Source organism: Musa acuminata, chromosome BXJ3-4 (assembly GCF_036884655.1).
Source record: "Musa acuminata AAA Group cultivar baxijiao chromosome BXJ3-4, Cavendish_Baxijiao_AAA, whole genome shotgun sequence".
In the NCBI taxonomy this organism is placed as follows: Eukaryota; Viridiplantae; Streptophyta; class Magnoliopsida; order Zingiberales; family Musaceae; genus Musa; species Musa acuminata.
Window position 1 is genome coordinate 1,313,155 of NC_088352.1, and position 17,028 is coordinate 1,330,182.

Sequence of the window (17,028 nt, forward strand, 5' to 3'; positions counted from 1 at the left end):
GTCATGGATGACTCACATGCTTAGCTCACCCTTTTGTTGCTGATGTGGAGTTATCATCTTTTTCTTGTTTGATTATTGCAATATTTGATCAAGTCCTGACCTCAGTTCCAATCGGAATAAAAAAAAAAGTTTAATGGACTAATCATTTTAAATTTAAATTTAAATTATTTGGATTTGAATCGTAGTTGAGTAATTTATTAATTTTTTTTCTTTTTGTAATTATTATTATTTTCTTTGTTATCAATATAAACTGATGATTCAATTTGGAATCGCTCGGAAAAGGTTCGATTTGGATTGGTTCCAAATTTGATAGAACGGAAATTGTGGTGAGGGCTAATCTGAGCAAGTCCACTTGGTTTCCTACTAAGATTAAGGACGGGAGGTAATATATTACTATCAACGTAGGTGCACCACCTTCCCTTTAATTAAATCACTACACAGGTCATTTCTCTCTCCCCTTCTATATATCTATCTATCTATCTATATATATGGGGGCTTGAGCCATGTAGTCCTTCAAAACCAAGATTGAAGAGGTTTCGTATAGCCCCAAGCTTGGACTCCATGCCGCTCACCGCCATCTTCTTCTCCCTCTTCGTGCTACTGTTAGTGGCAGCACCGCCAGCTGATGCGGTGGAGCAGAAAGCTGTCATTTTTTTCAATCGAAGTAATTTCCAGTCCACGTTTGTCTTCGGGGCAGCCTCCTCAGCTTATCAGGTCACACCTCTCTCTCTCTCTCTCTCTCTCACACACACACACACATATAAAGAACCATTTAAAAGAGCGTTGTAAATCTTCCAAAGAAAAGATAAGAAAAAGTGAGTTCAAATAAGACTAATTATCCCAAGTGTTGTGGAATTTTAAGATCGTGAGTTGGCTTTTGTTGCACTCACAGTATGAAGGAGCAGCTGCAGAAGGCGGTAAAGGGCCAAGTATATGGGATACCTTCACCCACATGCACCCAGGTCTCATCTCCCAGTATCCTAATTAGATGAAAGCAGTGATAAACTAGTAGTATATAATTTGCAGATCATGTTGAAGCTATTGAAGATGTTCTCTTCTTCCTTGTATCTTGGAACACTCAGATCAACCTATTGGATTGTTTCTTCATGTCAATTCATTTCATCTAACTTTATCGGTATTCTTCAGAAGTGATCGCAGATAGAAGCAATGGAGATGTGGCCGTAGATTCTTATCATCGTTATAAGGTAGCATAGTGACTGCTATCCACCAAATTTTGAGTTCCCCTCAGAGTCTTGCATGAGTCACTAATGTGTTGAAAGCTGCAGGAAGATATAAGCTTCTTGAAGTACATGGGAATGGACGCTTACAGGTTCTCCATCTCTTGGCCCAGGATTCTACCAAGTAAGGAATCGACCCTACCACAAAACCTTGAAGCACGCAGGCACTTAACTAGTCTCCATGCTCTCAACAATGTCAGGTGGAAGTCTAAGTGGTGGAGTTAACATGGAAGGCATACGATACTACAACAACCTCATCAACGATCTCAGAGCCAACGGTGTGTGTGCCCGTTAAAGATCTCGCGAGCATTCTCTGTTCTCCTCGAAGTTGATGTGGCTTTTATGATCGATGTGTGCAGGGATGAAGCCCTTCGTGACCCTCTTCCACTGGGATCTTCCCCAAGAACTTGAATCGCGATACCAAGGCTTTCTTAGCCCAGCAATCGTGTAAGTTGCTCTTGAATCTTCTAACCTAAAACAAACGGCAGCATCACGTCTACAACATGAATGAACCCCCTCTTGACCATGATCGGAATCTACAGGGATGACTACCGTGACTACGCCGAGATCTGCTTCAAGGAGTTTGGAGACCGGGTGAAGCATTGGATCACATTCAACGAACCATGGACGTTCTGCCGGAGTGGGTATCTCTTTGGTGTATTTGCGCCCGGGAGGTGTTCTCCGCCGTGGGCAGCTCGTCGGTGCAGCGAGGGCGACTCATCTCGAGAGCCTTACCTCTGTGCTCACCACCAACTGCTGGCCCATGCAGCTGCCGTGAGGTTATACCGAGACAAGTATCAGGTAATTACTATGGAGCTATCACGATACTGCCTGTTTTCTTCTAGTCGTTGATTGCTTGTCCTCAGGCATCTCAGCGGGGAGAGATAGGCATAACGCTCATCAGTCACTGGTTCGTGCCCTACGAGAACTCCAAGTCGGATGCTGATGCAGTTGCACGAGCTTTAGATTTCATGTTTGGATGGTGAGTGGGGGATCAACACCAACAACGAAGTCTTCCTCTGTGAGATCTTAGCTAGCTTGTTGATGCGTTTCATGTAGGTTTATGGACCCCCTGAGTCAAGGAGACTACCCATTCGTGATGAGGGCGCTCGTCGGAGACCGTCTGCCGGAATTTACAGCAAAGCAATCTGAAATGGTTAAGGGGTCATTCGACTTCATAGGACTCAACTACTATACGACATACTACGCCAATAGCAGCTCTCCAACAACAGTTCGTGGAAGCAATTCCGATTCATACACTTACCAATCAGGAAAACCACACTTAGCCGCATCCAATCCTCTATCTTTCTGGTTTCCTTTCTTTCTTTCTTAGAACAAAGTTTGCTGCGTGTGGCAGATGCTGCGTGTTGCAGCTCAACAAAAGTAGTTAGGGCATGAGTTACGTATTCTTTCTTTTGCCCACCTGCATATGTAGTATAGTTATCTGCATTCATCTTTCTCGGATCTTACGTTGATGGTGTTTTGGCACATCGAGCTGCCCTTTTCTTAACATGTAAATGGAATGCTGTTCATGATGGGCATCCTCCTCTGACACCAATTCTTCTCGATCAACAGGTCAGCGTGGAAGGATTCCTATTGGCCTCCAGGTAAGATAATTAGATAGAACACTGCCACAAATATGATCAACTCATGCTGTTCTTCCAAGAAAGCTGTACCGACGCAAACTTTTGCTACACATCCTCCTAATCAAAAGAATAAAACTAGGAGGTTATCTTTGTCATATCGATCCATGATATATATGATCAACTTGATCTAAAACTGGTCAATGAATGATGGGTATGTGATGCAGGCTGCATCCAATTGGATCTATATTTACCCAAGAGGCATCAGACAGCTGTTGCTATATGTCAAGAGCAGATACAACGATCCAATCATCTACATCACAGAAAATGGTAATCTCTACTCACCAATGCATGCAGAACGCATGATATTTATATCAGTGTTGTTCTGGAGTTAGGAGTGGACGAGGTCAACAACGCGTCGTGGCCACTCGACAAAGCCCTACAAGATGACACGAGGATCGATTACCACAGGAGACATCTATCCTTCGTTCTCGAAGCCATGAGGTGAGTTGAGGCCTGAGTTGGACAACATAGATTGACTTGAGTTGAGGATGAACTCGCCGTCGTCGTCCTATGTTTTGGTGCGCAGTAAAGGGGCGAAGGTGAGAGGATACTTTGCATGGTCGTTGCTGGATAACTTCGAGTGGATCAGCGGATACACTGTTCGCTTTGGATTGGTACATGTGGATTACAAAGATGGGTTGAAAAGATACCCCAAAGCCTCTGCTCATTGGTTCCAAGAGCTGCTTAAAAATTAAGGATTTCCATATTAATAATATATAGATCGCTCATAATTTGGGATTATCGATCATGCTGTTCAAACAACTCATGTATTTGAAACTTATTTTTATCTCTCTTTGTTTGGTAATCGATATTATGCAATATCTTCTTAATATCATTTTAAGGGATATAGATGTATTGTATTATTTTCTAATAGTTTAAATGTCTGCTGAGAATGCTCTTAACCCAATCTTTTTGCTTTTATTATGAAGCTTACTATTGACAACCTCCTTTTTTTTTTTTTTTACTATTCATAACCCCTTAAGAGAAATAATAAAATATTATTTTATTATTTATAGTTCTAATGTTATTAAAAAAAAAATTTCTCATAACTCTTATGTCGACATCGCTCTTTACCAATGTTATTATTACTGTAACACCCCCGATTAATCTCACATCAAAAGTGAACAAGATTAAGATTAATTTATAAGAGTTTGATGAATATATTACTATCAATTTCTGATTTAAACATTAGATGGATTAGATATCTTGTTCAATTATAGTTCTTAATATATTTTGGATAAAGAAAAGAGGGGTGAGTCGTTCATATCTATAAAATTAGATGATTCCTAGAGTAAATTCCTATATTTTAGATATATTTTTGTTTTCTTGATAACACTCTTTATTTTCATAATGGCGATGGAGAGTCCCTAATTTTTTTCAAGGATACCAATTTTGGATCGATGCAAAGAATGGTTTACGAGAGAGGTTTCGTGAGTAGAGCAAGAGCAGATTGCTACTGCTGCTGCGATTGCTGTGAGGGCATAAGCGTTCCTTTCGTTCCCCTTAAGTTCGCTCTTTGTTCTCCTTAAGTCCGCCGCTGTTGGCAGATCAACGAAGACTATCGTGGTGAGGAAGATGAGGATTGGTCGTAGAGCCTCTTAGAAATTTGGCTGCAGCGGCGTTGGTCGCTGGCCGAAGGTAAGGGCAAAGCTTTGCTTTTCTCAACGATGTTGGTCGTCGGCCGAAAGCAAGAGTTCGGCCAGCGCGAAGCTTTGCTTTTCTCACTGCTCTGATACCATAATGAAAATAATAGAAGATAAGAACAATTTTTAAAGAAGCTTTATTGAAGAGGCTTTATTGAAAAGTGAAAAAGCTTAAATATATTAACATATCCCTCTCCTATTTATACATCCTATTTATACAAATTAGGAGGAAGAATTTCCCTCAATACTATAGTATAGTATCAAGAACATCGTAAATTCATTCAAAAACACTATAATCAAAACAATTAGTTTAATTTAATTTGGTAACTCTCTCTTATCATATATTTTGTGGTTTCATAAAATGATTTCCTTGAAAGTTTCAGAATGAATTTGGAGGGTTGTTTTGGTATAATTTTACAAATTCCTGATGTCATAAGATCACATGTTTTGAGGTACGATTTTGGTTTTTTTTTTTTTTTGTAATGATATCTTCCGAGTTCCACTTCTCGTGTGGATGCTGCAGTGGGTTGCTCTTTGGTCGGCCCAATGGGGGCCTCAAAGCAGATATAATATGACATGGTTGACAAAGTAGCAGGTAAGCAATTCTTCTCTACAATCAAACGAAGAATATATGATCATTTTATAATGCTGTTGATATTAGGCAAATTCATAAGTAAATCGATGTTGTCCTCAGCAACATCACAAAAGGAAACATATTTTTTTACTAAAGCTCTTTTTTTTCTGAAAATACAATGGATAGTTAGTCCTATGAAATACTCAGGCTAGCAGACAATGGGAGACATCTTGTCTGTGAAGGGAAAATTTTGTAGGATCTAGCAGAGATGACAACAGGATGTAAGCCATACTAATTCCTGGTAATCAGCAATACCTCACGAACTGATACTAGCAGTTAACAATGTGTTGATCTCTCCAATTATGTTGACTGGTCTTCCGTCAAACAACGATGACAAGGTTGTCTCACAAAGCGTCTTCAGTTCCCTGGTTTTAGCAATGGCTGCTTCCTGGAAAATACCATGTTCTTCAATTATTACCCATAAAGATGTAATTGTGATATAATTATAGGATGACTCCAAATCTTCATAGAGTAAGACAATCACAGCAAAACCATAGGTGATCGGCAAAAAGTGCTTGACTTCATGGTCGTCACATGTGGTCAACCACCTAATATCAGAATAGCATTCAACTTTTCATGCATGTGTGCTGCATAAAAAACAAGGCTAAACGTAGCAGAACTCTTAAAGCATAGATCCCAATCTACCTCATGTAATGAACCTACATGTGCTGTTACAAGTAGGCATGTAGTTTAAACCTCATAAGTGGCTAAATAATATGGATCCTTCTAATCGAGATGCAATATGAAACACCTATTTATTGCATACCACAGGTTGGTTTATGCCTGGTGAATCCTACTGCAACATCTCAGATGGGCAAAACTCGAGATTATTTCTTGCAGGCTCCAAGCCAACTTTTGCATATAGTGTTTGCATCACATATACCAGAAATGCTTTCTAAAGATGACATCAACAAAAGCAGAAATGTGTCACTCACATGCTTAGGCCAGGATGATGACAACGTATTCTGCAGCTCAACACGTCTAACTGACAAATCATTCAAGCTTTCACGAAGCTTAACCTCATGATTTTTCTTCTCCTCCAGCGTGAGCACCAGTCTGTCGAGAAATCTGAGTAAAAGGAATACAAACAAAGTTAAATAAGAATATAAAACCTATAAAAGAAATCACTCACGCAACAGAGAAAAAAACTTGAGTGAACATCAAATTTTTTCAAATAAAGTTTTTCAAATTCAACGAATGAAGTATTCATACATATAGCAACCAAGGAAAATGATAAGCATCACAAAGTGAATCATGGGCACAACTGTTTACCTTTTGGAATTAAGTATCATAATCAAGTCACGCATTTTGCGGTCTGTGAGCATGGATAGGGCTGAAGATATCTCGGATATCATCAACTGTACAACATCAGGGGAGTATTGTTGCAGAACAGAAGGAGCTACTGCCTGAACTTGATGCTGTAAGGAAGAAGTTTCTTCACTTCTCATCTCTATCGACCGCTGATTTAAAAATGATTTGACCTAAAAAATTTATTGGAGAATACCCTTAGTCCGACTAGATTTAACAGTACAAATAACTCAACAATTCAAGCTTGCAGTTGAGAAGAAAAAAAGCACAAGGGTCATCTGAAAAAATCAATTACTGCTAGATGCACAGTAATTAATGTCCCAGTTACAAATTATGAGAAAAAGGAAAACTAAATGATAATGATTATATGGTTGATATATACTTCAGGAAAGTCAACAATGGACATATTACAGAAGATTTTCATTCGGATCAAATTTGTCCTTGAGCATATAATAGCAAAATTATGTGGCTCCACTTTTAACAAAACTAAATTATAAACCAGAGCTACAAATTATATTCAATAATCCAGAAAGTATTCCACCAAAAAATTATCAAAAATCACCAGGCTTGACTTTGGCACAAACAGAACTATTTTACTACACACATCTCATGCTAACACAGGTTATAGGGAGAGTCCATGTACATGGACTTACCAATGGTTATCAGAACCGGAGAGCATTGGTCAATTCAAACAAAAAACCATGAACCAACTCAAACACCGATGCTATTCCATTAATTTGTATTAGAAAAAGGGGCTGAACTGACTAGCTTGTTTGATTCTTTAATGAACCATGGAAGCCAGATTAACAAGAACCAGCCAGTTTTTAAATGCATGGAAAAGTCAATAACATCCTGTCGAGATGAATCATTTTAGGAGCACTTGAGTAATATCAATATCATTAATTAAAAAAAAACTTTGTAACCACCTTATAGGTCCTCTCCCAGCCCACTGATCCTTGTCTCATATGGCCATAGATGCCCCATCATGCCCAAGGAGGAGGACAAGGAGGAGAGCAGCAGCAGAGGAGGAATGGAGAAAGATGGGGGAGAAAAGAGAAAAGAACAGAACAAGGAGGAGAAAAGTCGAGGAAGGAAGAAAAGAAGAGAAGGAGGAGGAGAAGATCAGCGGAAGGAAGAAAAGAAGGGTGGGAAGAGATGCATAGGGAGAAAAAGAAGATATAGAAGCAAAGAAAGAGGTTAGAAGAGTAGAGGAAAGAAAGAAAACAAATTTAAAAAAATGTGATTTTTAAATAATAAATATTATAATATTATTCTATTAAATCTCTAGTCCGATGGATTAACCTGCTGATCAATAACTGATCCAATTCTAATCTGTTGCAAGCAGAGATGCCAACCCTGAGGCTTGAACTACCCATTGACCCTCCGAAACTGCATGGAATTACATCATGGGTAATGCTACGCTACATAAACCTAGCATTGTAACCATAAGCAACTAACAGATGGATGGAGCATGTTGGTGATTATAAAAGAGGTTTTGATAGAAAAGACAATTTACAGTCATTAAGAAAAGTTTCTGAAAAAAGAATAAAATTACAATGCATACAGCCCAACGGCTTCATTCCATTAACTGATAAAAAGATTAACATGATCACATGAAAAGAATAAATTTATGGATGGGGGAAATCCCATAAACATGCAGTTATAAGGCCTATATGAATGAACCACTAACCAAATAGATTTGGACATAAGTTCAAGCTTCCTAATGATAATGCCAATCTTTTATCTCACAAGTAGGTATATCCATTAAGAATGTGAACAATAAATAAACACAGTTAGAAACACATACATTTATGCCTAGACATACAAACACTAAAAAAGTGTTTATAGATCTACATGCAAATATGGACAAATTTTCACAAGGGCACATATGTAAGGAACACAAGTTGGAGAATATATTGCAGAGTACCTCAAACAAATCATCAAGTATCTTATTCCTGTACTCTGTCTCCAGTAATTGACTTCTTTCTTCAGAACTTTCGGATTGTGAAGTTTCAGTTGGATTTGGTTTATCTATTCCAACAACTGGTACAACAGCATCTTCAAGCATATCAACTTGAGGATTTTCAAGACTAATATCCCAGCATATTTCTGATTCTGAAGCTTCGGGGACAACACCCTCAGTTTTTTTTGATGATGTGTTATCATATAGCAGATCTTTGCCATTTTCAGAATCCTTTAAGTCTACATTATAATCAATTATTTCATAAGACCCAAAGCTATTGCCTGATTCTTCAAGTTGCTCAACAGCATCAACATCCCAATCGATTTGGGTATCATCTACAGAAATATTCCAGTCAATACCACCCATGGGAAGAATAGTATCCATAGGTGTCCCCGCTGAAACATGGACATCTGACGTTGACATGTCACTAAGAGAGTTTTGGACCTCAGCAGACATTGATACATAAAGAGAAGGTGGATTTTCATGAAGGTGCCTAAGATTTTCAAGCACAGAACCAGGACTTTTCTGCAATACCAGAATAAAAAGTTAAAGACTCGGAATAATGATTCCATGCATATCTTGATTTACTATGGCAAATGACTTATATATGCATATGAAATTGTTATGTAGAAACCTCTTTCTCTGTATGAACATCTTTAACAAAGTTCTGATAATATTCCATGGCCTTTAACATGGAATCACTGTTAAGAACTTCTAAAATTTTGCTGAAGGTAGAAGGAAGAGTCTTGGAAGCCTCCAGAAGTTCCAATCTTACGTTATTCCCCTGCAAAGACAAAGGCAAGTTCGAAACTTTAAACTGAACTTTAACAAAGCATCATTTGTAGCATCAGTAATCACATAAAAGTTCAAACAATACAATCAAATTTATATATATGCACAACTTGAAGACCAGAAACCTGACCTGCAAACCAAGTTCTTGACAGGCTTCAGAGTATTTAGCAGCAGATAGAGCAGCATTTCTTTTAATATCGGTCTCCTTGCGTTCTAGTTCAGCTAATTGTTGTTGAACCTTTTGCATCTGTTTCTTCTGATATGGACTTCAGCAAGCATGTCATCATGAGTGAAATCAGTCAGAACTATGAGATAATCTCTTACACTGTAATTTAAAGAAAAAGAAGCATACATTTCATAGTTAACATTCTGAACCATAATTTGAGCTGCCTCGCCAAGAAAAATATGGTCCTTCTCAAAGGATCGCACAATTGACTCCCATTCTCCCTGCAGGAAGATTTATTATGCTCTATGCCCATGAACATGCATTGTTAAAAAAAAAAAGTTAATATGGATCCAAAAAACTTACAGCAGAACCTGATAATCTTCCAAAGATATTACGACTTTCTGTGGTCGAATTTAAAAGAATGCTATATATATTCTTTGCTTCCAGATAGCCAATTGCTGAAGACAAATCCATAACACAACAAACAAATCAGAACCAGTAAATGAAAGATGTCTCATCCATGACTGAAACTTCTCTTGCCAGAGTGGTATCATAAAGGATTGTCAGAAAAGAGGGCCAAGGAATACACAAAACCATGCACAAGGAAGTAATGTTTGTGCCAATTAAATAAGGCAAGGATTCCATGCATCTTACAAGAATCCATAAATCCATGAGCAAAAAACAACATTCCGAATCTCATAAATTCTATTCAATCATTTATTAATTATAATTTTTCTACGTCCAAACTTTTAGAATCTGCAGAAGCATGGCATGATGATAACTAAGTGCTTATTCATCCACTAAGCTAGAAAAGATGATATGATGATCCAATTAGCCATCCTTATGACAGTCAACATGAACACATCCAAAAAGAGAATGGTTTCACACCAAAGATCTAATAGGAAATTTCTAAGCTTGAAAAGAAAAGAATATTCCAAGTGGCATTCAAAGCCTTAGTCTGGCAAACTATTGATGTTCTTCTCTTATATTTGATGTATAGGAACATCAACTATTGATGTTCTTCTCTTATATTTGATGTATAGGAAAATCATTTTTGTTTCAAGAAAGCTGGGAAAGAACAGCCTCAGCCTCACTTTTATTTTCTTAAAATTAATATTAGAAAATTATTAGCATACCTAGAATTTTATCCATAGAACAAGAATTAATATTACAGAACACTGACAAAACATTAATTCTCAATTAGTTTGGAAAATAAACAATAGTGCATTGTTTTGCGTGTATTAAAAAGTAGAAACAAAGGATAAAAAGAGGGGAAAATAGAAATATGTAATAGATAACAATGTATCAAATGTACTAAGAAGTAGAAAAGACTATGAAGAAAGCATCATGATTCTAAACTTTTGATTAGATAACCTCATAAATATTTCCACAGTAGTGCAATTATCCTTCACTAACCAAGAATCACCCATGATGTACACATCAAATTGCAAAACGGTTGTATCTGGCATTTGGAGTACATATATATTTGAAAAGTAATAACAATAGCCACATATCCTCCTCCTGTTCTACCTTTCTCGGTCAGCACCTTTGTCTTCCTTCTACTTAAAAATCAGGATTTATGACAGCAATTGTAGATAGTCCTTAAAGGAAACTATTTATACAGTGTCTCTCTCTAGAGAGCCATCATTAATGGCCTGAGGTTTAATAATATCTGGCAAAGCTATGGCTGCTTTGAGGGAGCCGGCTGGTAACTTATAATTATTAACAACATTGCTAGAACACCCAAAATTAGCTTCATTCAATATCTTTTATCATCATTTATTTATAATTCTTCTTGTATGGTTAATATCAAGAAATTCTCATTCTTGATAATTTCAATTACGTTAAACAAGCATATAATTTCTCCAAGACTAATAAAAAAATTGAATCTTTTTTCCAATTTGGTTTTGGAGTAAATGCAAAGTCGAGTAGGAAACTGATGATTCCACCACAAAACACATGTAGGTTGATGAATACATCAAAGCAGCTCGTTACATATTGTCCCATTCCATCATAACGCTACTTTTATGTCTCATTTTTTCAGAATTTCGATGTATTAGCATACATCAATCTTCTTTTTGGCATTCTCTGCTACACTTCGTCGATTCAAAAAAAAAAAAAAAATGAAATCAGCAACATACTTAAGCAATATCAAACCTCAGATACCATGGAAATGAGATCAGTTACGCAGATTATTGACACGGACAAGAACTACAGGGAATTTGAGCAGGGAGAGTTACCCTCCGGATCAAGGGTTTGCAAGAAGGGATCCGGATCCCTCGGCAGCGATGGGAGTGCGGACGAGATGCGAGCTCTGATCGCGGTCAGCCGCTTCCTCCAGTCTTGAGGAATCCTCTTCCGATCCACCAGCCATTCTACAAATTTTCACCAAAAGAAAAAAATGAAAAATACGGGAAAAAAATGAAAAAGGGACCGATCGCGTCCTCAAAGGAATCAAGGAAAAACCAAAGGCAACTGAGAATGGAGAGAAACGAAAAGGAGGAGACCTCCGAGACGAGCGAAGGCGATGTCGATCGGGAGATTGCGAGTCTCGGCGCCGTCTTGCATTTTTCGCTTCGAGGAAGCGAGCGGAGGCACTTACCGATGGCATCAAATAAACCGGCGAACCCGCTCGATTGACCGGCACGGACCGGAACGGGTTCAGCCGGCCCAAGTACACGCCAAGGCCTTCATCTATGTATTAGAGAACTTGCCCAGGCCCATCTACTAGAAGGCTGTATGGGCCTTCCACGTATATCCAATACTCCCTCCCGAGTATTCCATATATGTTTTGTTTTTGTTTTTAATATTTTTTTATTAAAAAAAATATGATTTCTATAACAAATGATATTTATTATTGAACTATATTTTTATTAATAAACAATTTTTTATTGAACTGTCGAGATTTATTGATGACCCTTCTCATGATGGAGAATTTTCATCAAAATCCCTCCAACAAATCAATTAGTATGGGACTATAATCTTTATCTATTATTATCTTGGGATATACTTCTCAATTATTTTCTCTTTATCTCATGTATCTTCATTATTTCTCCAACATCTTGGAACTACCCAACTCGAAAGACTGTCCTCCTACCCTACGATTCATCGCATGATAGAAGCATTCTATCAGTTCACCTACCACAAAAGACTAATGCTGCCAATATGAGCACATGAGAGCAATGCAGTTTCATTTCCTTAGATCGACAATCGGTTGGAACGATATGCACTGATTATATCGATGTATCAACACATAATATGTTAGCATGTATCATTATTTTTAAGAAAAAAAAAACGAAAGAAAGATAACAGGAGGAAGAAGGAAGAAAAAGTATAACTAGAAAGTAATGATATAATCAAAATGAAAACGACAATAGCAATATTATAATGATAAAGAAGTAACTATAAAGAGGTAACTACAACGAGAACGAGAGCTACGGTATCATACATACTAAGAGAGCCCATGTTTATAAGTCCTAATTTATCTTTTTCTTACGTTAAAATGGATCTAGACTCATATTTTTTTATTATTATTTTAATTAAATAATCCGAAACGAGAATAATTCGTATAACTATTCAAACCCGAATCGATATCAATATCTGATTTAATCGATGCCACCCTTCCCCACACCGATGCCACCGTCACCACCGCCATTATTAGATGCATTCACTGTCTCCGTGTCGCCAGCTGTGGTTGTGTCGAGCTGCAAAGGGAAAGAGCCTTATCGAATCTCACTCATTATCACCATAAAAGTTCGCAGAGTAGGAAAAGGTAGACAAGGACCAATAGGCTTTTTTACTCGTGTTTCTGATACATAACAGTGAAAGCATGTGTACGGGGCTATAAAGGATTGGCCGAGTGCGCATTGAAATCTGACTCCTTTATTGCAATTTTATTTGCAATGTTGACTCCAATGCTGACTCTTTGAAGTCGCCATTACAGGTGGTGGTAGGGCCAAATGATTCACACAAAGGATAGAATGTATTGTATATTTGTAATTCTTTATATATATATATATATATATATATATATAAAAGACACCAACCACAAACTACAGGGGATAGATAGATTTTGTTGAATTGTTTGCAGGCTTTGCGGTAATCACATGCATGCATCCATCCATCCATCCATCCATCCATCCGAGGACTCAGCATGGCGCCGGCATCATCATCATTATTGTAGGAGGTGGAGCCACTGCACTCCCAAAGATACGCTGCGAGAAAAGCCATCGTCAAAGGTACGGGGGCCCACTCGCTTTTGGGTGAGGAACCCACCATGAATGAATGGTCCAAGACAGGCATAGATCTCTCGCATCATTAGCGAGACGCGCGTCATGTCGGACCCACCACAAGTTGGACGCGTGCACGTGGGTGGGTAGTACAAAAATACGTTTCCTGAGATGGGTATAACAGTGTTGGCACAAAAATACGCATGCACTGACAGCATGGGTTTTTCAAGGTTTTTTTAATAAATCTAAAGATATTAAGAAAAATAAACTTTGAGTTCAAAGTGATGTAGTTAATAAGGATGTTTTGATATGTGGATAACCTAACGACACATTAATCGAATGACTCCACATTAGCGTCAACTCAACACCATCTTACATCACAGTCAGCCCAACACTCTCGTCTACTAATCATAATGGTAGCGAATTCCTCCATGACTGAATGATAATAGGTGATTTTACATAACTGATCCAATTAACTCTTAACAATCGTATGAACTCGCTATGACAAGTCAAACGATAGTAAAGAACCTGAATTTTTCATTCATTGTGAAGCTTACACAGATTACACATGTATACTATTTTTTTGGATTTATGTCTTACTGATTTCACTGATCACTCTCTTATCACCGAGATCTTCTTCTTCGCGATTCGATCACAAGGGGTCATGGCGTATCGGGCTGCAAACAACCGCGTACAGGCAAGCAGATGGCTGGTGATGCATTCAACTAAATCGTGATAGAAGCAAAAGCAACGTTTGATGACATGAACTTTCTTGTTTTAGAATATTAAAGATGCGACACAGTGGAGCAAGTTGATCCTTAAAATAACCAAGTCGTAGTAGCTCACGGAATCTAATTTACTTGTCCTGGATTCAAACAATCACAATATTTTATCACGGTGGAGACATGGAACGAATAGATATAAATGTCGTTTTTGTAGTCCGTGAACAAAGACGCCTTGGCTTCATTGCTAAACCTAATCTCCACAGTTCTCATGATAGGTGCAAGAAGTAGAAATAGAAGAAGCTACTATTTTAATGTTACCTGTGATTGTTAGTCTTATCTATTATCTGAACTATATATATATATATATATATATATATATATATATATATATATATAGGACTGATCAAGTAGTTATAGTTCAGTTCATTCATCTGCTACGCATGGAAGATTTTTGTTCTTTGATTGATTCAAATTCTGTAGCAAGCAAACGATACATTGCTGTATCACTGATTGACGAGATTCCAACGGGAGGTCAATACAACAACCATTAAAGTTTCATGAGTGGGTATCCAAGATATTCCCTCCCTATCCAACGTGATGCTTTCTTTATAGACAAGACGCACTCATCTTATGCGGTGGGTGTTGGATTTCTTTACGTGTAGACGGTCTATCGATGTTGCAATAAACAAAGCCGACCGATTAGGTTCATTTTGACGCTCTACCGATCGTTGATCTAACCGTGCTCCCTTCAACATTCGATGAGTCCTGTCCGTATCTTTCGATCTGAAAATTAGGATTGTTTCTCTCTCCTACGATTAGGTCCTTGTAGCCGCATCTGTGAAATAGATGGAGAATAACTCAGGTTAGAAGGTATCATCATCCTATCGTAATGTGACTTTAGCAAACTGGGAACAAGAGAGAGAGATGAAGGGTTTCCATATTTGTTGGAGGAGGAGGCCCTTGGCATTCTTCAATGAGCTTCAAAGTTTTCTTGGTTCGAAGAAGGGGCGTTGTGATACCAAGTTGGTGATGTTGTCATGAGGGAGGGAGTCAAGATGGAGACGTGTGGTGCTGTACATTCGTTCCTCATTACATTATGTACTATTTGATTCTTCATATGTTTGGTCCGGACTGCCATTCCACCCGTATGGATGATTGCTCAACCAAGTCATCTTAAAAGGAGGAGGACGAGAGAGAGAAACTGACCTAATAGTGACCGAGTCATCAAGAAAAGAGAGTTGTTGTTTACCAATTGGTTTTCTATTCATCATCTATTTGGGTGTCTTGCATCACCTTGTGAAAGGAGAGGTCCCGAGATGTTCACCTCTTACCTACTATCGAAAAGTCATCAACCACTCCTACACCATGAGATGTCGATAGATGGTGATCTTTGCTAGACTTACATAAGGGGGAGACAATGAAGATCGAAAGGGTCTAAGTAAATGATTGTCAAGTGACAAGGTTCATTTTTTTCCGACTCGTTCTAAGGTCAATAAATTTATTTCTTTTTGTTGAAAAAGAGTATTAATTACCTGAGAGCCTGCGCTCTACTTTCTACTTTCTGTCGAGTAGCAGTGTGTCGGTCGTTAAAATAATCGATTTATATTTCTCTGGTTGGAAACTATCCCATTTTGTACAGTGAAGAATACATGCGTTGTAGACATACATAGAACGAGAAACAAGGTGACGAGTCTCCATCCATCCTTCCCGTTCGCAGTCACTTCGGAGCAAGTTCTAACTTGCACGATACAAATGTTCTCTCGCAGGTCCTTTTAGTGTGATAAAAGCTTTCCGTGATCGGCTGGTGTTGTGGGTTTTCGTGCAGCTTTGTTTAACGAGTGGTGCAGCAGAGACATGTGGTTGGCCAAGCATTTTCGTGTCGTCCTCGTCCTTTCACTTTAGCCATGCATGTGTGATTTCGTGATGTACCAAATGATTGGGTATTCCAACGCGTTTGAGAAGCTGTTTCTGTGAAGGGTGCTATCATTTTTTTTTTTGGATTTACTTAATTCTTTTTGTTTACATAGATAATCTGAAGGATAATAATATATTCTCGGGTACTTTACCTCTAAGCTCTTCTTCTATTACTCAAAAACCATCTCTCTCTCTCTCTCTCTCTCTCTCTCTCTCTCTCTCTCCTGATGACTTTTCCCTTGCCTCTCATGTCTCTATCATCCTCTTGTCTCATTACTATCACCTGCAGCTATTCTATATTATCACCTGAAGTGTCCTTTTCAGCACCGATCCAGCCAGCCATGTTCTACATGTTGTGCTCCCGTTGGATCTCCAATACCTATATTTAACCCTTCCATGGAAATTTTGCCAATGAGAAAAATCCAAAATTAAGACGAAGTCATTAATAGCCCCAATTAATTATATGAATAGGACACAACCATGATTGGTTCGTAGCTCATGCTCGTCCATTGTTCGTTGATTTTAACGTGATTCAAACCCCTAATTTTTACATGTATATTAATTCTTACGGTGACCAATTCCAAATGTAATGTTATGATCATGGGTTGGAGACGCATTAAAGAAGCCGTCCTTTACCACCGCCAGATACTTCGTCGAGCCCCATCGACGATCCACCGTCCATTTCCTCAGCTGGGACGATCACGTACGTGCTGATCGTCGACCCGTACACGACAATGTATACGGACTCTCGATTGGATTGGTCGCATGTC

At 38.3% G+C, this 17,028-nt stretch overlaps 2 protein-coding genes across 2 annotated transcripts; one reads left to right on the top strand and one right to left on the bottom strand.

The window, feature by feature from the left end:
- The first annotated feature begins 496 nt into the window (after nucleotides 1–496).
- LOC135634744 (beta-glucosidase 12-like) lies at nucleotides 497–3,716 on the top strand. The gene is made up of 13 exons (XM_065145297.1): nucleotides 497–714; nucleotides 893–962; nucleotides 1,147–1,205; nucleotides 1,287–1,362; nucleotides 1,439–1,516; nucleotides 1,598–1,685; nucleotides 1,781–2,039; nucleotides 2,105–2,220; nucleotides 2,298–2,482; nucleotides 2,775–2,845; nucleotides 3,049–3,151; nucleotides 3,217–3,325; nucleotides 3,411–3,716. Exons 1-13 carry the CDS (start codon nucleotides 562–564, stop codon nucleotides 3,577–3,579), a joined length of 1,536 nt encoding a protein of 511 aa, XP_065001369.1. The 5' UTR covers nucleotides 497–561; the 3' UTR covers nucleotides 3,580–3,716.
- A 1,407-nt stretch (nucleotides 3,717–5,123) lies between these two features.
- LOC135634743 (CDK5RAP3-like protein) lies at nucleotides 5,124–12,023 on the bottom strand. Its single transcript, XM_065145296.1, has 10 exons — nucleotides 11,898–12,023; nucleotides 11,631–11,765; nucleotides 9,754–9,848; nucleotides 9,577–9,671; nucleotides 9,355–9,490; nucleotides 9,067–9,216; nucleotides 8,397–8,957; nucleotides 6,434–6,642; nucleotides 6,097–6,229; nucleotides 5,124–5,549 (listed from the first exon to the last, which is right to left on the bottom strand). Exons 1-10 carry the CDS (start codon nucleotides 11,956–11,958, stop codon nucleotides 5,418–5,420), a joined length of 1,707 nt encoding a protein of 568 aa, XP_065001368.1. The 5' UTR covers nucleotides 11,959–12,023; the 3' UTR covers nucleotides 5,124–5,417.
- Nucleotides 12,024–17,028: the final 5,005 nt, after the last annotated feature.